General features: G+C 42.0%; 1 protein-coding gene across 1 annotated transcript in view; it reads left to right on the top strand.

The window, feature by feature from the left end:
* Positions 1–24,967, top strand: part of LOC129844715 (plexin-A4-like) — a 93,854-nt gene that overhangs the window by 29,393 nt on the left and 39,494 nt on the right. Inside the window, exons 10-13 of the mRNA XM_055912767.1 lie at positions 16,652–16,891; positions 17,150–17,302; positions 18,537–18,771; positions 21,087–21,229. Of these exons, the coding sequence (XP_055768742.1) occupies positions 16,652–16,891; positions 17,150–17,302; positions 18,537–18,771; positions 21,087–21,229 (771 nt within the window). The remainder of the gene's footprint in view (positions 1–16,651; positions 16,892–17,149; positions 17,303–18,536; positions 18,772–21,086; positions 21,230–24,967) is intronic.

Genomic DNA, 24,967 nt, shown 5'->3' with positions numbered 1-24,967 from the left:
AGAAAGCCCTGTTACCCTGTATCCCTCCACCCTAGATTATGTTTCCCTGTCCCTGTATCCCTCCACCCCAGACAAATTTCCCGATCCCTTTATCCCTCCACCCCAGACAGAAAGCCTTGTTTCCCTGTATCCCTCCACTCCAGACAGATTTATTTCCCCTGTATCCCTCCACCCCAGACAGAAATCCCTGTTTCCCTGTATCCCTCCACCAAGACAGAAACCCCAGTTTCCTGTATCCCTCCACCAAGACAGTAATCCCAGTTTCCCTGTATCCCTCCACCCCAGACAGAAAGCCTTGTTTCCCTGTATTCCACCCCATAAAGAAAATCTGTTTCCCTGTATCCCTCCACCCCAGACAGAAATCCCTGTTTCCCTGTATCCCTCCACCAAGACAGAAATCCCAGTTTCCCTGTATCCCTCCACCCCAGACAGAAAGCCTTGTTTCCCTGTATTCCACCCCATAAAGAAAATCTGTTTCCCTGTATCCCTCCACCCCAGACAGAAATCCCTGTCTCCCTGTATCCCTCCACCAAGACAGAAATCCCAGTTTCCTGTATCCCTCCACCAAGACAGAATCCCTGTTTTCCCTGTATCCCTCCACCAAGACAGAAATCCCTGTTTCCCTGTATCCCTCCACCCCAGACAGAAAGCCTTGTTTGCCTGTATCCCTCCACCAAGACAGAAATCCCTGTTTCCTGTATCCCTCCACCCCAGACAGAAATCCCTGTGTCCTGTATCTCTCCACCCCAGACAGAAATCCCTGTGTCCTGTATCTCTCCACCCCAGACAGAAATCCCTGTGTCCTGTATCTCTCCATCCCAGACAGAAAGCCTTGTTTCCCTGTATCCCTCCACCAAGACAGAAAGCCCTGTGTCCTGTATCTCTCCATCCCAGACAGAAAGCCTTGTTTCCCTGTATCCCTCCACCAAGACAGAAATCCCTGTTTCCTGTATCTCTCCACCCCAGACAGAAATCCTTGTTTCCCTGTATCCCTCCACCCCAGACAGAAATCCCTGTGTCCTGTATCTCTCCACCCCAGACAGAAAGCCTTGTTTCCCTGTATCCCTCCACCAAGACAGAAATCCCAGTGTCCCTGGTTCTCTCCACCCCAGACAGAAAGCCTTGTTTTTCTATATCCCTCCACCAAGACAGAACACAAAGATAATGAGTTTCAATGCGAGGTGAACCATACATAAACCAAACTATCAGATTCCCCCTGGAACCACAGTACCCATGGGAGTTCCCTAACCAGCCCTGAGATCTGATCTGAGGTCTGATTGAAAGGCATGGGGAGAGACAAAAGGCAGTAATGCTATCTTTCTGGTCCATCGAAGAGACCGCCACCGTTCTGCAGCTGTGCTCCAATAGAATAAGCTTAGGGAGCCATTGTTGCTCCAAGTACAGATGGCCGCACTTCAAAAGCCCCCTTGAATCAAAACCCGGTATATTCGCCAAGTTAATTTGCCACGTCCCAGTTTCTCATTTTCGGCTATGATCTTTGCAATTTTGATACTGCCTGGGCGATATTTATATATAATCATGTTTGTTTTGAAAACACTTGTCCGCTTCCCCACTATCTGGCCAATTCACTCTCACACGCACAAACACACAGCGTTCTCTGCAGTTACAGACGTGTGACGCAGGCGCCGACACCGGGTCAGCCGCACCCCCCAGGATTTGTCTGTTTTGATGTACCGCTGTCGTGAGGAACCAATTAAAATGACAGGTTTTGCTCAGAGGGGGATTTGTTTGCGTGGCGGACCGTGTAGCAGAGGTTACCGTGGAGATGTGAAACGTGTCAGAGAGATTCTCCAGGTGGGAAAGTTTTGCTAGAGGCCCTCATCGTGTGTTCTGCCACCTACCACACTGTTGATTTTCTCCAAGACGTAACAAGAGACAGAATATTAAAGAGAAAGATATAGTGGCCCAGAGAGAGAGATACAGAGAGAGAGAGATACAGAGAAAGAGAGAGAGAGACAGAGAAAGCGATAGAGAGAAATACAGAGAGAAAGAGAGATACTGAGAGAGAGTTAGTGAGCCAGAGAGAGAGATACAGAGAGAGAAGATACACAGAGATACACAGAGAGAGTAGGTGAGCCAGAGAGAGCGATACAGAGAGAGAGATATATAGAGAGAGAGATACAGAGAGAGAGAGATACACAGAGAGATACACAGAGAGAGTAGGTGAGCCAGAGAGAGCGATACAGACAGAGAGAGAGATAGAGAGAGAGAGATACAGAGAGATACAGTGCCTTGCAAAAGTATTCATCCCCTTTGCGTTTTTCCTATTTTATTGCATTACAACCTGTAATTTAAATTGATTTTTATTTGGATTTTGTGTAATGGACATATACAAAATAGTCCAAATTGGTGAAGTGAAATGAAAAAAATAACTTGTTTCAAAAAATTCTAAAAAATAAAAACGGAAAAGTGGTGTGTGTATATGTATTCACCTCCTTTGCTATGAAGCCCCTAAATAAGATCTGGTGCAACCAATTACCTTCAGATGTAACGGCTTTCCTCCTCCTCTTCATCAGAAGATGAGGAGCAGGGATTGAACCAAAATGCAGCGGAGTTTGAAGACATATTTATTAAAGAAAAAACACGAACTTGACTAAACTAACAAAACAACAAACGGTGTAGACAGATCTGGACGACGGACTCACATAACACACGAGAACGCACGAACAGTGAAAATAGCCTACACATAAAATGACGATGAACAAACAAACCGAAACAGTCCCGTATGGTGCGACAAACACTGACACAGGAGACAACCACCCACAACGAACACTGTGAGACAACCTACCTAAATATGACTCTTAATTAGAGGAACGCCAAACACCTGCCTCTAATTAAGAGCCATACCAGGCAACCCATAAACCAACATAGAAACAGAAAACATAGAATGCCCACCCAAACTCACGTCCTGACCAACTAACACATACAACAAACTAACAGAAATAGGTCAGGAACGTGACATAACCCCCCCCATAAGGTGCGAACTCCGGGCGCACCAGCACAAAGTCTAGGGGAGGGTCTGGGTGGGCATCTGACCACGGTGGTGGCTCAGGCTCCGGGCGAGGTCCCCACCCCACCATAGTCAATCCCAGCTTCCATTTCCCCCTATTAATGACCACCCTCATCTTACCCCCACTAAATCCTTTTGGTAACATCGACACCAGGGGCAGCACCGGGACAGAGGGATAGCTCAGGACAGAGGGATAGCTCAGGACAGAGGGATAGCTCAGGACAGAGGGATAGCTCAGGACAGAGGGATAGCTCAGGATAGTGAGGTAACTCAGGATAGAGAGGTAACTCAGGATAGAGGGGCAACTCCGGACTGAAAGGCAGCTCCAGACAGAGAGACAGCTCTGGACTGAGGGGCAGTTCTAAATAACTAGCCGCTCTCGGGCTGAAGGGACAGCTCATGACTGGCTGACGGCTCTGGACGCTCATGGCTGGCTGACGGCTCTGGACGCTCATGGCTGGCTGACGGCTCTGGACGCTCATGGCTGGCTGACGGCTCTGGACGCTCATGGCTCGCTGACGGCTCTGGACGATCATGGCTGGCTGACGGCTCTGGACGCTCATGGCTGGCTGACGGCTCTGGACGCTCATGGCTCACTGACGGCTCTGGCAGATCCTGTCTGGTTGGCGGCTCCGGCAGATCCTGTCTGGTTGGCGGCTCTGGCAGATCCTGTCTGGTTGGCGGCTCTGGCAGATCCTGTCTGGTTGGCGGCTCTGGCAGATCCTGTCTGACTGACTGGCTCTAGCGGCTCCTGTCTGACTGATCGGCTCTGAGCGGCTCGGGACTGTCTGGCTGCGGCTCTGAATGGCTCGGGACAGACGGATGGCTCTGCACGGCGCTGGGCAGACGGATGGCTCTGCACGGCGCCTGGGCAGACGGATGGCTCAGACGGCGCTGGGGAGACGGATGGCTCAGACGGCGCTGGGGAGACGGATGGCTCAGATGGCGCTGCGGAGACGGATGGCTCAGACTGCTCCTGTCTGGCGGAAGGCTCTGGCTGCTCCTGTCTGGCGGAAGGCTCTGTAGGCTCATGGCAGACGGGCAGCTTTGCAGGCTCATGGCAGACGGGCAGTTCATGCGCCGTTGGGCAGACGGCAGACTCTGGCCGGCTGAGACGCACTGTAGGCTTGGTGCGTGGTGCCGGAACTGGAGGCACCGTGACTGAGGACACGCACCTTCCTAGCCTAGTGCGGGGAGCAGGGACAGGGCACACTGTACCTCTCAAAGCGCTACTCTAGGCCTGGTGCGTGGTACCGGCACTGGTGACGCCGGGCTGGGACGCACCTCAGGACGAGTGCGGGGAGAATACAACAGTGTGCACAGGACTCTAGGAGACACACTGGTGGCTTAGTGCGCGGGGCCGGAACTGGAGGCACTGGGCTGGAGACACGCACCATAGGGAGAGTGCGTGGAGGAGGAACAGGGCTCTGGATACGCACTGGTAGCCTGGTGCGTAGTGTAGGCACTGGTGGTACTGGGCTGGGGCGGGGAGGTAGTGCCGGAAATACCGGACCGTGAAGGCGTACTGGCTCCCTTGAGCACCGAGCCTGCCCAACCTTACCTGGTTGAATGCTCCCCGTCGCCCGACCAGTGCGGGGAGGTGGAATAACCCGCACCGGGCTATGTAGGCGAACCGGGGACACCATGCGTAAGGCTGGTGCCATGTAAGCCGGCCCGAGGAGACGCACTGGAGACCAGACGCGTTGAGCCGGCCTCATGACACCTGGCTCAATGCCCAATCTAGCCCTACCAGTGCGGGGAGGTGGAATAACCCACACTGGGCTATGCACTCGTACAGGAGACACCGTGCGCTCTACTGCGTAACACGACGTCTGCCCGTACTCCCGCTCTCCACGGTAAGCCTGGGAAGTGGGCGCAGGTCTCCTACCTGCCCTCGGCCCACTACCTCTTAGCCCCCCCCCAAGAAATTTTTGGGGTCTCCGGGCTCTTCGGGCTTCCGTGCCGACGCGTCACCTCTGCTGCCGGTTCCTCATACCACCGCTGCCTCTGGGCTCCTCCGCTGCCTCCATCTCGCTCACGAGCGCGGCGATATCTCCCCAATGCCTGAGCCCAGTGTCCTTCTACCCTCCATTACTTCCTCCCATGTCCATGATTCCTGTGTCGCCTGGCCACTGCTCGTTACTTTCCCTTTGCCGCTTGGTCTTGCTTGGATCGGTGGGTGGTTCTGTAACGGCTTTCGCTCCTCCTCTTCATCAGATGAGGTGAGGAGCAGGGATCCTGAGACCAAAATGCAGGCTTTGGAGTTTGAAGCCATCTTTATTACAACGATGATGGCAAACACGAACTTGACTAACACTTTCAACTACAAACTAACAAAACGCGTGTAGACGAGATCTGGACGACGGACTCACATAACTACACGAGAACGCACGTACAGTGAAAATAGCCTACATCGATAACGAATGACGATGAACAAACAAACCGCTACAGTCCCGTATGGTGCGACATACACTGACACAGGAGACAACCACCCACAACGAACACTGTGAGACATGCCCTACCTAAATATGACTCTTAATTAGAGGAACGCCAAACACCTGCCTCTAATTAAGAGCCATACCAGGCAACCCATAAACCAACATAGAAACAGAAAACATAGAATGCCCACCCAAACTCACGTCCTGACCAACTAACACATACAACAAACTAACAGAAATAGGTCAGGAACGTGACATCAGAAGTCACTTAATTAGTTAAATAAAGTTCACCTGCGTGCAATCTAAGTGTCACATGATCTGTCACATGATCTCAGTATATATACACCTGTACTGAAAGGCCTCAGAGTCTGCAACACCACTAAGCAAGGGCCACCACCAAGCAAGTGGCACCATGAAGACCAAAGAGCTCTCCAAACAGGTCAGGGACAAAGTTGTGGAGAAGTACAGATCAGGGATGGGTTATAAAAAATTATCCTAAACTTTGAACATCCCACGGAGCACCGTTAAATCCATTATAAAATAATTGAAAGAATATGGCACCACAACAAACCTGCCAAGAGAGGGCTGCCCACCAAAACTCACGGACCAGGCAAGGAGGGCATTTATTAGAGAGGCAACAAAGATAACCCTGAAGGAGCTGCAAAGCTCCACAGCGGAGATTGGAGTATCTGTCCATAGGACCACTTTAAGCCGTTCACTCCACAGAGCTGGGCTTTACGGAAGAGTGGCCATAAAAAAGCCATTGCTTAAAGAAAAAAATAAGCAAACACATTTGGTGTTCGCCAAAAGGCATGTGGGAGACTCCCCAAACATATGGAAGAAGGTACTCTTGTCAGATGAGACTAAAAGTGAGCTTTTTGGCCATCAAGGAAAAGGCCATGTCTGGCACAAACCCAACACCTCTCATCACCCCGAGAACACCATCCCCTGTGGGGATGTTTTTCATCGGCAGGGACTGGGAAACTGGTCATAATTGAAGGAATGATGGATGGTGCTAAATGCAGGGAAATTCTTGAGGGAAACCTGTTTCAGTCTTCCAAAGATTTGAGACTGGGATGGAGGTTCACCTTCCAGCAGGACAATGACCCTAAGCATACTGCTAAAGCAACGCTTGAGTGGTTTAAGGGGAAACATTTAAATGTCTTGGAATGGCCTAGTCAAAGCCCAGACCTCAATCCAATTGAGAATCTGTGGTATGACTTAAAGATTGCTGTACACCAGCCGAACCCATCCAACTTGAAGGAGCTGGAGCAGTTTTGCCTTGAAGAATGGGCAAAATTCCATTGGCTAGATGTGCCAAGCTTATAGAGACATACCCCAAGAGACTTGCAGCTGTAATTGCTGCAAAAGGTGGCTCTACAAAGTATTGACTTTTGGGGGGGGGTGAATAGTTATGCACGCTCAAGTTTTCAGTTTTTTTGTCTTATTTCTTGTTTGTTTCACAAGAAAAAATATTTTGCATCTTCAAAGCGGTAGGCATGTTGATACAAACTCCCCAAAAAACTATTTTAATCCCAGGTTGTAAGGCAACATAATAGGAAAAATGCCAAGGGGGTGAATACTTTCGCAAGCCACTGTATTGAGAGAGAGCGATACAGAGAGAGAGAGCTAATGATGCAGAGAGAGTTAGTGAGCCAGAGAGAGAGATACAGAGATAGTTAGTGAGCCAGAGAGAGAGAGATGCAGAGAGAGTTAGTGAGCCAGAGAGAGAGAGTTAGTGAACCAGAGAGAGAGAGACAGAGATAGTTAGTGAGCCAGAGAGAGAGAGATGCATAGAGTTAGTGAGCCAGAGAGAGAGAGTTAGTGAACCAGAGAGAGAGAGTTAGTGAACCAGAGAGAGAGATACAGAGATAGTTAGTGAGCCAGAGAGAGAGAGTTAGTGAGCCAGAGAGAGAGAGTTAGTGAGCCAGAGAGAGAGATACAGAGATAGTTAGTGAGCCAGAGAGAGAGATGCAGAGAGAGTTAGTGAGCCAGAGAGAGAGAGTTAGTGAACCAGAGAGAGAGATACAGAGATAGTTAGTGAGCCAGAGAGAGAGAGTTAGTGAGCCAGAGAGAGAGAGTTAGTGAGCCAGAGAGAGAGATACAGAGATAGTTAGTGAGCCAGAGAGAGAGAGTTAGTGAGCCAGAGAGAGAGAGTTAGTGAGCCAGAGAGAGAGATACAGAGATAGTTAGTGAGCCAGAGAGAGAGATGCAGAGAGAGTTAGTGAGCCAGAGAGAGAGAGTTAGTGAGCCAGAGAGAGAGAGTTAGTGAGCCACAGAGAGATGCAGAGAGAGTTAGTGAACCAGAGAGAGAGAGTTAGTGAGCCAGAGAGAGAGATGCAGAGAAAGAGATACAGAGAGAGATAGAGCCAGAGAGAGAGTTAGTGAGCCAGAGAGAGAGATACAGAGATAGTTAGTGAGCCAGAGAGAGAGAGTTAGTGAACCAGAGAGAGAGAGATGCAGAGAGAGATACAGAGAGAGAGATACAGCCAGAGAGAGAGTTAGTGAGTCAGAGAGAGAGATACAGAGAGATACAGAGAGAGATAAAGTCCCATATCTATTGGGTGAAATACCACAGTGTGCAATCACAGCAGCAAGATTTGTGACCTGTTGCCACAAGAAAAGGACAACCAGTGAAGAACAAACACCACTGTAAATACAACCCATATTTATGTGTATTTATTTTCCCTTTTGTACTTTAACTATTTGCTCATCATTACAACTCTGTATATATACATAATATAACATTTGACATGTCTTTATTCTTTTGGAACTTCTGTGAGTGTAGTGTTTACTGTTAATTGTTTATTTCACTTTTGTTTATTATCTACTTCACTTGCGTTGGCAATGTTAACATATGTTTCCCATGGCAATAAAAAGCCCTTAAATTGAATTGAATTGAATTGATACAGAGAGAGAGATACAGGGAGAGAGAGAGAGATATACAGAGAGAGAGAGAGATACAGAGAGAGAGAGAGATACAGAGAGAGTTAGTGAGACAGAGAGAGAGATACAGAGAGAGAGAGAGAGAGAGAGAGAGAGAGAGAGAGAGATGCAGAGAGAGTTAGTGAGCCAGAGAGAGAGAGCGATACAGAGAGAGAGAGAGAGAGAGAGAGAGAGAGAGAGAGAGAGAGAGAGAGAGAGAGACAGAGAGAGAGAGAGAGATACAGAGAGAGAGAGAGATACAGAGAGAGAGAGAGAGAGAGAGAGAGATACAGAGAGAGAGAGAGATACAGAGAGTTAGTGAGCCAGAGAGAGAGAGATACAGAGAGAGAGAGAGAGAGAGATACAGGGAGAGAGAGAGATACAGGGAGAGAGAGAGAGAGATATACAGAGAGAGAGAGATACACAGAGAGAGAGAGAGAGAGAGAGAGAGATACAGAGAGAGAGAGAGAGAGAGATACAGGGAGAGAGAGAGAGATATACAGAGAGAGAGAGATACAGAGAGAGAGAGAGAGAGAGAGAGAGAGAGAGAGAGAGAGAGATACAGAGAGAGAGAGAGAGATACAGAGAGAGTTAGTGAGCCAGAGAGAGAGATACAGAGAGAGAGAGAGAGAGAGAGAGAGATACAGAGAGAGAGAGCTGAAATAGAGAGAGAGCTGAAAGAGAGAGTGAGAGACGAGCCTTTTCTAGGGAAATGAAGGTGAACGTAGGCTAGTTATCTCTCAGTGAGTCTGCACCATCACACCGGAACAGATCAAAGACCCATTGTGCCGAGGAAAGAGACACCGCTCCAACTGTTCCAATGATTTAGGCCTCCTTTGAGGTGAACACTCAGATGTGTCTGCACTCAGTAGGTGGCGGCCACGTTGAATGGAATAGATGCCATCTCTTCCAGGGCTCTGACTGACATGTAAACCTGTGATATGAAAGGGACCGTAATGACTGCAGACTGACTGCAGAACTGCAGTGGCTGGCCTCGGGAGGTCTGTCTACAAGGGCCTGTTAGGTAGAGTTGTTTCACACCGACTTCTATGTGCTGAGAAGTGAATGCAGTGAAGCCCAAAACCATGTATTTAAAACAGGAGGTTAGTTGCACCTTAATTGTGGAGAACGGGCTTGTGGTAATGACTGGAGCGGAATCAGTGGAATGGTATCAAATGCCATTCTATTAGCTCTGTTCCGGACATTATTATGAGACCTTCTCCCTCAGCAGCCTCCTGTGATATTTAGTGCATAGTAAAACATGGCTCTGGTGTAGCCCAACTAGGAACAGTACTGAATATGAGTCGTAAAGCGTGCCGAGAGCAGACATAGATACAATCACACATTCGGATAATGCATTTAAGAGTTTTTTTCAATTGAATGCAAATAACCTTTTTGATGCCATCCCCAACGACTTTACCACGTATCAATACTATGTATCAATACTAACATAACTATATTACTGACCATGTATCAATACTAACATACCTATATTACTGACCATGTATCAATACTATGTATCAATACTAACATAACTATATTACTGACCATGTATCAGTACTAACATAACTATATTACTGACCATGTATCAATACTAACATAACTATATTACTGACCATGTATCAATACTAACATAACTATATTACTGACCATGTATCAATACTAATATAACTATATTACTGACCATGTATCAATACTAACATAACTATATTACTGACCATGTATCAGTACTAACATAACTATATTACTGACCATGTATCAATACTAACTATATTACTGACCATGTATCAATACTAACATAACTATATTACTGACCATGTATCAATACTAACATAACTATATTACTGACCATGTATCAGTACTAACATAACTATATTACTGACCATGTATCAATACTAACATAACTATATTACTGACCATGTATCAATACTAACTATATTACTGACCATGTATCAATACTATCATAACTATATTACTGACCATGTATCAATACTAACTATATTACTGACCATGTATCAATACTAACATAACTATATTACTGACCATGTATCAATACTAACATAACTATATTACTGACCATGTATCAATACTATGTATCAATACTAACATAACTATATTACTGACCATGTATCAGTACTAACATAACTATATTACTGACCATGTATCAATACTAACATAACTATATTACTGCCCATGTATCAGTACTATGTATCAATACTAACATAACTATATTACTGACCATGTATCAATACTAACTATATTACTGACCATGTATCAGTACTAACATAACTATATTACTGACCATGTATCAATACTAACTATATTACTGACCATGTATCAATACTAACTATATTACTGACCAGGTATCAATACTATGTATCAATACTAACATAACTATATTACTGACCACGTATCAATACTAACTATATTACTGCCCATGTATCAATACTAACTATATTACTGACCATGTATCAATACTAACTATATTACTGACCATGTATCAATACTAACTATATTACTGACCATGTATCAATACTAACTATATTACTGACCATGTATCAATACTAACATAACTATATTACTGACCATGTATCAATACTAACATAACTATATTACTGACCATGTACCAATACTAACTATATTACTGACCATGTATCAATACTAACATAACTATATTACTGACCATGTATCAATACTAACTATATTACTGACCATGTATCAATACTAACATAACTATATTACTGACCATGTATCAATACTAACTATATTACTGACCATGTATCAATACTAACAATATTACTGACCATGTATCAGTACTATGTATCAATACTAACATAACTATATTACTGACCATGTATCAATACTAACTATATTACTGACCATGTATCAGTACTAACATAACTATATTACTGACCATGTATCAATACTAACTATATTACTGACCATGTATCAATACTAACTATATTACTGACCAGGTATCAATACTATGTATCAATACTAACATAACTATATTACTGACCATGTATCAATACTAACTATATTACTGACCATGTATCAATACTAACATAACTATATTACTGACCATGTATCAGTACTAACATAACTATATTACTGACCATGTATCAATACTAACTATATTACTGACCATGTATCAATACTAACTATATTACTGACCAGGTATCAATACTATGTATCAATACTAACATAACTATATTACTGACCATGTATCAATACTAACATAACTATATTACTGACCATGTATCAATACTAACATAACTATATTACTGACCATGTATCAATACTATGTATCAATACTAACATAACTATATTACTGACCATGTATCAATACTATGTATCAATACTAACATAACTATATTACTGACCATGTATCAATACTAACTATATTACTGACCATGTATCAATACTAACATAACTATATTACTGACCATGTATCAATACTAACTATATTACTGACCATGTATCAATACTAACTATATTACTGACCATGTATCAATACTAACATAACTATATTACTGACCATGTATCAATACTAACATAACTATATTACTGACCATGTATCAATACTAACTATATTACTGACCATGTATCAATACTATGTATCAATACTAACATAACTATATTACTGACAATGTATCAATACTAACATAACTATATTACTGACCATGTATCAGTACTAACATAACTATATTACTGACCATGTATCAATACTAACATAACTATATTACTGACCATGTATCAATACTAACATAACTATATTACTGACCATGTATCAATACTAACATAACTATATTACTGACCATGTATCAATACTAACATAACTATATTACTGACCATGTATCAGTACTAACATAACTATATTACTGACCATGTATCAATACTAACATAACTATATTACTGACCATGTATCAATACTAACATAACTATATTACTGACCATGTATCAATACTAACATAACTATATTACTGACCATGTATCAGTACTAACTATATTACTGACCAGGTACCAATACTAACATAACTATATTACTGACCATGTATCAATACTAACATAACTATATTACTGACCATGTATCAATACTAACATAACTATATTACTGACCATGTATCAATACTAACATAACTATATTACTGACCATGTACCAATACTAACATAACTATTACTGACCATGTACCAATACTAACATAACTATATTACTGACCATGTATCAATACTAACATAACTATATTACTGACCATGTATCAATACTAACTATATTACTGACCATGTATCAGTACTAACATAACTATATTACTGACCATGTATCAGTACTAACATAACTATATTACTGACCATGTACCAATACTAACATAACTATATTACTGACCATGTATCAATACTAACTATATTACTGACCATGTATCAATACTAACTATATTACTGACCATGTATCAATACTAACTATATTACTGACCATGTATCAATACTAACATAACTATATTACTGACCATGTATCAATACTAACATAACTATATTACTGACCATGTATCAGTACTAACATAACTATATTACTGACCATGTATCAATACTAACTATATTACTGACCATGTATCAATACTAACTATATTACTGACCAGGTATCAATACTATGTATCAATACTAACATAACTATATTACTGACCATGTATCAATACTAACTATATTACTGACCATGTATCAATACTAACATAACTATATTACTGACCATGTATCAGTACTAACATAACTATATTACTGACCATGTATCAATACTAACTATATTACTGACCATGTATCAATACTAACTATATTACTGACCAGGTATCAATACTATGTATCAATACTAACATAACTATATTACTGACCATGTATCAATACTAACATAACTATATTACTGACCATGTATCAATACTAACATAACTATATTACTGACCATGTATCAATACTATGTATCAATACTAACATAACTATATTACTGACCATGTATCAATACTATGTATCAATACTAACATAACTATATTACTGACCATGTATCAATACTAACTATATTACTGACCATGTATCAATACTAACATAACTATATTACTGACCATGTATCAATACTAACTATATTACTGACCATGTATCAATACTAACTATATTACTGACCATGTATCAATACTAACATAACTATATTACTGACCATGTATCAATACTAACATAACTATATTACTGACCATGTATCAATACTAACTATATTACTGACCATGTATCAGTACTAACATAACTATATTACTGACCATGTATCAGTACTAACATAACTATATTACTGACCATGTACCAATACTAACATAACTATATTACTGACCATGTATCAATACTAACTATATTACTGACCATGTATCAATACTAACTATATTACTGACCATGTATCAATACTAACTATATTACTGACCATGTATCAATACTAACATAACTATATTACTGACCATGTATCAATACTAACATAACTATATTACTGACCATGTATCAGTACTAACATAACTATATTACTGACCATGTATCAATACTAACTATATTACTGACCATGTATCAATACTAACTATATTACTGACCAGGTATCAATACTATGTATCAATACTAACATAACTATATTACTGACCATGTATCAATACTAACTATATTACTGACCATGTATCAATACTAACATAACTATATTACTGACCATGTATCAGTACTAACATAACTATATTACTGACCATGTATCAATACTAACTATATTACTGACCATGTATCAATACTAACTATATTACTGACCAGGTATCAATACTATGTATCAATACTAACATAACTATATTACTGACCATGTATCAATACTAACATAACTATATTACTGACCATGTATCAATACTAACATAACTATATTACTGACCATGTATCAATACTATGTATCAATACTAACATAACTATATTACTGACCATGTATCAATACTATGTATCAATACTAACATAACTATATTACTGACCATGTATCAATACTAACTATATTACTGACCATGTATCAATACTAACATAACTATATTACTGACCATGTATCAATACTAACTATATTACTGACCATGTATCAATACTAACTATATTACTGACCATGTATCAATACTAACATAACTATATTACTGACCATGTATCAATACTAACATAACTATATTACTGACCATGTATCAATACTAACTATATTACTGACCATGTATCAATACTATGTATCAATACTAACATAACTATATTACTGACAATGTATCAATACTAACATAACTATATTACTGACCATGTATCAGTACTAACATAACTATATTACTGACCATGTATCAATACTAACATAACTATATTACTGACCATGTATCAATACTAACATAACTATATTACTGACCATGTATCAATACTAACATAACTATATTACTGACCATGTATCAATACTAACATAACTATATTACTGACCATGTATCAGTACTAACATAACTATATTACTGACCATGTATCAATACTAACATAACTATATTACTGACCATGTATCAATACTAACATAACTATATTACTGACCATGTATCAATACTAACATAACTATATTACTGACCATGTATCAGTACTAACTATATTACTGACCAGGTACCAATACTAACATAACTATATTACTGACCATGTATCAATACTAACATAACTATATTACTGACCATGTATCAATACTAACATAACTATATTACTGACCATGTATCAATACTAACATAACTATATTACTGACCATGTACCAATACTAACATAACTATTACTGACCATGTACCAATACTAACATAACTATATTACTGACCATGTATCAATACTAACATAACTATATTACTGACCATGTATCAATACTAACTATATTACTGACCATGTATCAGTACTAACATAACTATATTACTGACCATGTATCAGTACTAACATAACTATATTACTGACCATGTACCAATACTAACATAACTATATTACTGACCATGTATCAATACTAACTATATTACTGACCATGTATCAATACTAACTATATTACTGACCATGTATCAATACTAACTATATTACTGACCATGTATCAATACTAACATAACTATATTACTGACCATGTATCAATACTAACATAACTATATTACTGACCATGTACCAATACTAACTATATTACTGACCATGTATCAATACTAACATAACTATATTACTGACCATGTATCAATACTAACTATATTACTGACCATGTATCAATACTAACATAACTATATTACTGACCATGTATCAATACTAACATAACTATATTACTGACCATGTATCAATACTAACATAACTATATTACTGACCATGTATCAATACTAACTATATTACTGACCATGTATCAATACTAACATAACTATATTACTGACCATGTATCAATACTAACATAACTATATTACTGACCATGTATCAATACTAACATAACTATATTACTGACCATGTATCAATACTAACATAACTATATTACTGACCATCTATCAGTACTAACATAACTATATTACTGACCATGTACCAATACTAACATAACTATATTACTGACCATCTATCAGTACTAACATAACTATATTACTGACCATGTACCAATACTAACATAACTATATTACTGACCATGTACCAATACTAACATAACTACACTGCTCAAAAAAATAAATGTCTATTCCATTTGCACAACAGCATGTGAAATTTATTGCCAATCAGTGTTGCTTCCTAAGTGGACAGTTTGATTTCACAGAAGTGTGATTGACTTGGAGTTACATTGTGTTGTTTAAGTGTTCCCTTTATTTTTTTGAGCAGTGTATATTACTGACCATGTATCAATACTAACATAACTATATTACTGACCATGTATCAATACTAACATAACTATATTACTGACCATGTATCAATACTAACATAACTATATTACTGACCATGTATCAATACTAACATAACTATATTACTGACCATGTATCAATACTAACATAACTATATTACTGACCATGTACCAATACTAACATAACTATATTACTGACCATGTATCAATACTAACATAACTATATTACTGACCATGTATCAGTACTAACATACCTATATTACTGACCATGTATCATGTATCCGTGTATCCGTCCCACTATAAAATAAATATACTATAATGACATAAAATAGTGTAGTCGTCCATACTCATCACCATGTGCCTTCTCCTCTCTGCCAACAGATATGCCAGGTGTTCAGCCCCACGTCCATGCTGTGCCAGGCCCCAGAGCTGCCCATCAGCCTCAGCAGGCAGAGGGAGGTGCCAGCGCGGCCCGATGAGTTTGGCTTCATCCTGGACGACGTGCAGGCAGTGCTGGCCCTCAACAACACACCGTTCATCTACTACCCCAACCCCGAGTTCGAACCCCTCCATGTGTCTGGGGTGCTGGAGCTCAAGCCTGGCTCCCCCATCATACTGAAGGTGAAGGGGGGACTTCTCTCTCTCTCTCTCTCTCTCTCTCTCTCTCTCTCTCTCTCTCTCTCTCTCTCTCTCTCTCTCTCTCTCTCTCTCTCTCTCTCTCTCTCTCTCTCTCTCTCTCTCTCTCTCTCTCTCTCATACATTACACAGTTGTGATACTTGTTTATAGTCTACATAGTCTAGTTATATCAAATGTATGCATACCATTTAAACAAAACAATACCAAACCCAGTCCAATGTCATGTCCTTCCTGTTTCTCAGGGGCGGAACTTCCTCCCTCCTACCAATACCAACGGCAATAACGGCAAGCTGAACTACACGGTTCTGATTGGTGATAAACCTTGTCTGTTGACCGTGTCAGACAACCAGCTGCTGTGTGAGTCGCCCAACCTGACGGGGCGACACAAAGTCTTGGTGAGTGACACACACACAGGCACACACACACACTGGTCCCCATTCCACCCTCCCACCCTCCTGCTGTCCCGGGCCAGGCCCAGACTATAATCCAATCGGACCGTTGGGTTATACGGTCCCCTCTCAACATTCAAACAGAGAAACAACAAATAACCGTTTCAATAAGAGGGATTAGGCAGGCACAAACTCAATAAAGGTTCCATTTGTGGTTCTGAGACGCTTCCTGCTCTGCCACCTGGACCAATGATTGATGGGCAGCAGAAGACGAGAGACAGGCTACCAGACTCATTACTGTAAAATAGAGCCAGACAAAAATAGAGACAGAAAGAGAGACAGACAGACATCAAGGCAATATGTCTCTCTCTCTGCTCTGTTTTATTCCTGTTTATAAATGTGGACCATTCAAGATCCATTTAATTCCTGCTGATTCACAATTGTGTCTCATTTCATAAAACCACTTATACAGTTTTGTTTCATAATAGTCACTGGAATACGACTTCTGTTTCAACCATTGGAATACAATGTTTCTGATGACACCTCCCAGGAGGTTCACAAAGACAAAACCTTCAGAACCTTCAGGTTATGGTTTACCCCGGTCTCAGTGCATCCACACAATAACCCCTTTTCTCCTCTCCCCTGTCTCTCACCCCTCTCCCTCACCCCTCCTCCCTGTCTCTCATCCCTTCTCCACTGTCTCTCCCCTGTCTTTCACCCTGTTTCTCACCCCCTCTGCCCCCTCTCTCCCCTCTCTCCCATCTCTCTCCCCCATCTCCCCCCTCTCCCCTGTCTCTCCCCCTGTCGCTCAACCACTTTCCCTTCTCTCTCCCTCCTATCCCCTGTCTCTAACCCTGTCTCTCATCCCTACTCCACTGTCTCTCCCCTGTCTTTCACCCTGTTTCTCACCCCCTCTCCCCCCTCTCTCCCCTCTCTCTCCCCATCTCCCCCCTCTCCCCTGTCTCTCCCCCTGTCGCTCAACCACTTTCCCTTCTCTCTCCCTCCTATCCCCTGTCTCTAACCCCTTTCCACTGTCTCTCCCCCCTCTCCCCTCTCTCTCCCCCCTCTCCCGCCCCTCTCCCCTGTCCCGCACCCCTTTCCCCTGTCCCTCACCCCTCTTCCCTGTCTCTCCCCACTCTCCCCTGTCTCTAACCCCTCTCCCCTGTCTCTAACCCCTCTCCCCTGTCTCCCCCCCCTCTCCCCTGTCTCTAACCCCTCTCCCCTGTCTCTCCCTCCCCAGGCCCGTGTGGGCGGCATCGAGTTCTCCCCGGGCGTGGTCCACATCACATCAGACAGCCCGCTGAGCAGCACGGCCATCATCAGCATCGCCGGCGCCGGCGCCCTGCTCATCCTCTTCATTGTGATAGTGCTCATTGCATACAAACGCAAGTCACGCGAGAGCGACCTCACCCTGAAGAGGCTGCAGATGCAGATGGACAACCTGGAGTCTCGTGTGGCCCTGGAGTGTAAAGAGGGTAAGGATTATTACATTATTTTTACTCCATACATTTTCCCTGACACCCAAAAGTACAATTCCAATTCACATGCTTATCAAGAGAACATCCCTGGTCATCCCTACTGCCTCTGATCTGGTGTACTCAATAAACACATGTTTTATTTGTCAATGATGTCTGAGTGTTGGAGTGTGCCCTTGTCTATCCGTAAATTTTAAAAAATACAAGAAAATTGTGCGGTTGGCTTTGCTTACTTTTGATACTTAAGTATATTTAAAACCAAATGCATTTAGACTTTTCCTCAAGTAGTATTTTGCTGGGTGACTTTCACTTTTACGTGAGTTATTTTTTATGAAAGGTATCTCCTCAAATATGATGATTGAGTACTTTTTCCAACACTGTCAGTAGACATACTTATAGGTAGAGTTAGAGGTAGAGTTAGAGGTAGAGCTAAATGAGGTTGCATGAGCAGCACTGCAGTTTGTGGTGGGCAAGATGCAAGACATCGCTCTCACACAGTTACACACAGTATCTGCACAGGTTCACCTCCCGCTGTTACAACGTGGTACCCACGGGGCCAAAACAGTGGAGAAGTTTAGCCTCACGCTCCGAAGCTCTTAGTTGTTGCGGAAATTCACCCAATATGCTGTATACTTTGTGTATCTACAGTTGATATAGGATAAGTCGGAAGTTTACATACACTTAGGTTGGAGTCATTAAAACTCATTTTTCAACCACACTACAAATTTCTTGTTAACAAACTATAGTTTTGGCAAGTCGGTTAGGACATCTACTTTGTGCATGACACAAGTCATTTTTCCAGCAATTGTTTCCAGACAAATTAATTCACTTATAATTCACTGTATCACAATTCCAGTGGGTCAGAAGTTTACATACACTAAGTTGACTGTGCCTTTAAACAGCTCGGAAAATACCAGAAAATTATGTCATGGCTTTAGAAGCTTCTGATAGGCTAATTGACATCATTTGAGTCAATTGGAAGTGTACCTGTGGATGTATTTCAAGGCCTACCTTCAAACTCAGTGCCTCTTTGCTTGACATCATGGGAAAATCAAAAGAAATCAGCCAAGACCTCAGGGGGGAAAAATGGGTTCATCCTTGGGAGGTACCACGTCCATCTGTACAAACAATAGTACGCAAGTATAAACACCATAGGACCATGCAGCCGTCATACCACTCAGGAAGGAGACACGCTCTGTCTCCTAGAGATGAACGTACTTTGGTGCGAAAAGTGCAAATCAATCCCAGAACAACAGCAAAGGACCTTGTGAAGATGCTGGAGGAAACAGGTACAAAAGTATCTATATCCACAGTAAAACAAATCCTATATCGACATAACCTGAAAGGCCGCTCAGCAAGGAAAAAGCCACTGCTCCAAAACTGCCATAAAAAAGCCAGACTATGGTTTGCAACTGCACATAGGGACAAAGATTGTACTTTTTGGAGAAATGGTCTGATGGTCTGGTCTGATGAAACAAAAATAGAACTGTTTAGCCATAATGAATATCATTATGTTTGGAGGAAAAAGGGGGGCGCTTGCAACCCGAAGAACACTATCCCAACCATGAAGCACGGTGGTGGCAGCATCATGTTGTGGGGGTGCTTTGCTGCAGGAGGGACTGGTGCACTTCACAAAATAGATGGCATCATGAGGAATGTAAATTATGTGGATATATTGAAGCAACATCTCAAGACATCAGTCAGGAAGTTAATATTTGGTCGCAAATAGGTCTTCCAAATGGACAATGACCCCAAGCATACTTCCAAAGTTGTGGAAAAATGGCTTAAGGACAACAAAGTCAAGGTATTGGAGTGTCCATCACAAAGCCCTGACCTCAATCCTATAGAAAATGTGTGGGCAGAACTGAAAAAGCATGTGCGAGCAAGGAGGCCTACAAACCTGACTCAGTTACACCAGCTCTGTCAGGAGGAATGGGCCAAAATTCACCCAACTTATTGTGGGAAGCTTGTGGAAGGCTACCCAAAACGTTTGACCCAAGTTAAACAATTTAAAGGCAATGCTACCAAATACTAATTGAGTGTATGTAAACTTTTGACCCACTGGGAATGTGATGAAAGAAATAAAATAAAAATAATTCTCTCTACTATTATTCTGAAATTTCACATTCTTAAAATAAAGTGGTGATCCTAACTGACCTAAGACAGGAGATTTTTACTAGGATTAAATGTCAGGGATTGTGAAAAACAGAGTTTACATGTATTTGGCGAAGGTGTATGTAAACTTCCGACTTCAACTGTACATCATGTCGCTGACTCTAGCTTTAAGGAGACTGTTTGTCCGTTTATCCCCTCAGCCTTTGCCGAGCTGCAGACAGACATCCATGAGTTGACCAGTGACCTGGATGGAGTGGGCATCCCCTTCCTGGACTACAGGGCCTACACCATGAGGGTCCTCTTCCCTGGCATAGAGGAGCACCCTGTTCTCAGGGACCTGGAGGTAAGAGCTGCCCTGTCAACTGCCTGACCAAATATCACAACGGCTGCCCTATCATCTGACTGACTGAATATCACTTCAGTTTAGGTCCTAAACATTGTTCATCATTAAATCCCTGACGTAGAAAAATACGCATATCTCAAAGTGGGTTCCACCAATGCATTCTCAATCAAACGTATAACAGTAAATTAAAGGCACAGTGGGGTTACGGGAAGAATTAAAGCTGTCGTTGTTTGTGCTCACGCTCGGTAAACAAATAACACTGTCTCTCATTAGAGCTTGACGCAGTAGTCCAGTCAAATCTCCTGTTAGTAATGGTAACAACATGTGACAAGACGGTTTCTCAGAGTCGAGGACAAATTAAAAGTAGAGCGGAGAGAAAAGCAAATCAACTCTGAACTGACAAGCTAGTTATTTATTCCCTAATAACAGTGATGGACAGTGATAATTGAACAAATTCTAGCTGCGAGGCCCCGATTTTACAGGCTCCGAGTCGACCATGCGGGTGCCTGATGAGAATTTCCCGTTATAAGAAATATTAATGATGTTTTAATTGGTTTAAATGTCCCGTTATATGAGGGAGTTTAATGTGAAATGAAACCTAATGAAAATAGCAGTGGGCCCGTCTCTGGCTGGTGATAGCTGGTTAATTGTTATTGATGTGGGAGATGATACAGGAAATAGCCCTTATTGGGCTTGGAGCAAATAAAGTGTGGATGGGCAATCTCCAACTGTGCATATTCATAGTTTGTAGAGTGAATTTGATTGGGCTGAATCTCTCTCTCGCTCTCTCTTTATGAAAGGATTAGAGCTAACGTCATTTCGTCTCAATGACTCAAATGTACTAATATTAATGACGAATCTAGGCCTACCTGTTAAATCTCAAGAAGATATGCATTGTATTTCTCCTCAGAGAATAGGGAAAATGAATGCCTACCTTTTCTCCTGATTGTGTGATAGTAATCAGTAGGTGGGATTTTGAATGGGATTGTTGTTTGATTATGGGGCTATAGGGGGACGTTGAATAGGGCTGTTTGATTATGGGGCTACAGTGGGATGTTGAATAGGGCTGTTTGATTATGGGGCTACAGTGGGATGTTGAATGGTATTGTTGTTTGATTATGGGGCTACAGTGGGATGTTGAATGGGATTGTTGTTTGATTATTGGGCTACAGGGGGACGTTGAATAGGGCTTTTTGATTATGGGGCTACAGGGGGATGTTGAATAGGGCTGTTTGATTATGGGGCTACAGTGGGATGTTGAATAGGGCTGTTTGATTATGGGGCTACAGGGGGATGTTGAATAGGGTTGTTTGATTATGGGGCTACAGTGGGATGTTGAATAGGGCTGTTTGATTATGGGGCTACAGTGGGACGTTGAATAGGGCTGTTTGATTATGGGGCTACAGTGGGATGTTGAATAGGGCTGTTTGATTATGGGGCTACAGTGGGACGTTGAATAGGGCTGTTTGATTATGGGGCTACAGGGGGATGTTGAATAGGGCTGTTTGATTATGGGGCTACAGTGGGATGTTGAATAGGGCTGTTTGATTATGGGGCTGCAGCGGGATGTTAAATGGGACTGTCTCATGGGACATCTCAACAAACCTCCACTCTGTTTCTATCTCTCCCCCTATCTCTATCTCTCCACTCTGTTTCTATCTCTCCCCTTATCTCTATCTCTCCCCCTATCTCTATCTCTCCACTCTGTTTCTATCTCTCCCTCTATCTCTCCACTCTGTTTCTATCTCTCCCCCTATCTCTATCTCTCCACTCTGTTTCTATCTCTCCCCCTATCTCTGTCTCTCCACTCTGTTTCTATCTCTCCCCCTATCTCTATCCCTCCACTCTGTTTCTATCTCTCCCCCTATCTCTATCTCTCCACTCTGTTTCTATCTCTCCCCCTATCTCTATCTCTCCACTCTGGTTCTATCTCTATCTCTCCACTCTGTTTCTATACTATTGAACGACAGATTTTTACCTTGTCAGCTCAGGGATTCAATCCTGCAACTTTTCGGTTACAAGTTCAACGCTCTAACCACTAGGCTACCTGCCGCCCCGTCAGAGGTCACAGTTGTCTCAGATACAGAGAATTTTTGGGGTCAAGAAGACTTAGTCATGCATGCATACATTTTACACATGGGTGGTCCGGGGAATGGAATGCACTACCCTGGCGTTACAGACACCATGCTCTACCAACTGAGCTGCAAAGGACCACATGGTCAGGCAAAACGCCTGGCCCAAGTCATGGGTGTAACATAACATCACTACATCCCTAGTCATGGGAGTAACATGGACCCAACACTAGAGGAATCAGACATCACCACATCCCTAGTCATTAGAGTAACATGGACCCAACACTAGAGGAATCAGACATCACTACATCCCTAGTCATTAGAGTAACATGAACCCAACACTAGAGGAATCAGACATCACTACATCCCTAGTCATTAAAGTAACATGAACCCAACACTAGAGGAATCAGACATCACTACATCCCTAGTCATTAGAGTAACATGGACCCAACACTAGAGGAATCAGACATCACCACATCCCTAGTCATTAGAATAACATGGACCCAACACTAGAGGAATCAGACATCACTACATCCCTAGTCATTAGAGTAACATGGACCCAACACTAGAGGAATCAGACATCACAACATCCCTAGTCATTAGAGTAACATGAACCCAACACTAGAGGAATCAGACATCACTACATCCCTAGTCATTAGAGTAACATGAACCCAACACTAGAGGAATCAGACATCACTACATCCCTAGTCATTAGAGTAACATGGACCCAACACTAGAGGAATCAGACATCACTACATCCCTAGTCATTAGAGTAACATGAACCCAACACTAGAGGAATCAGACATCACCACATCCCTAGTCATTAGAGTAACATGAACCCAACACTAGAGGAATCAGACATCACTACATCCCTAGTCATTAAAGTAACATGAACCCAACACTAGAGGAATCAGACATCACTACATCCCTAGTCATTAAAGTAACATGAACCCAACACTAGAGGAATCAGACATCACTACATCCCTAGTCATTAGAGTAACATGGACCCAACACTAGAGGAATCAGACATCACTACATCCCTAGTCATTAGAGTAACATGAACCCAACACTAGAGGAATCAGACATTACTACATCCCTAGTCATTAGAGTAACATGAACCCAACACTAGAGGAATCAGACATCACCACATCCCTAGTCATTAGAGTAACATGAACCCAACACTAGAGGAATCAGACATTACTACATCCCTAGTCATTAGAGTAACATGAACCCAACACTAGAGGAATCAGACATCACCACATCCCTAGTCATTAGAGTAACATGAACCCAACACTAGAGGAATCAGACATTACTACATCCCTAGTCATTAGAGTAACATGAACCCAACACTAGAGGAATCAGACATTACTACATCCCTAGTCATTAGAGTAACATGGACCCAACACTAGAGGAATCAGACATCACTACATCCCTAGTCATTAGAGTAACATGAACCCAACACTAGAGGAATCAGACATTACTACATCCCTAGTCATTAGAGTAACATGAACCCAACATTAGAGGAATCAGACATCACTACATCCCTAGTCATTAGAGTAACATGGACCCAACACGAGAGGAATCAGACATCACAACATCCCTAGTCATTAGAGAAACATAGACCCAACACTAGAGGAATCAGACATACAGGGATAGACTATAGACT

This window comes from Salvelinus fontinalis, unplaced genomic scaffold, assembly GCF_029448725.1.
Source record: "Salvelinus fontinalis isolate EN_2023a unplaced genomic scaffold, ASM2944872v1 scaffold_0208, whole genome shotgun sequence".
Taxonomy (NCBI): Eukaryota; Metazoa; Chordata; class Actinopteri; order Salmoniformes; family Salmonidae; genus Salvelinus; species Salvelinus fontinalis.
This window is presented reverse-complemented; position numbering and strand designations above follow the sequence as displayed.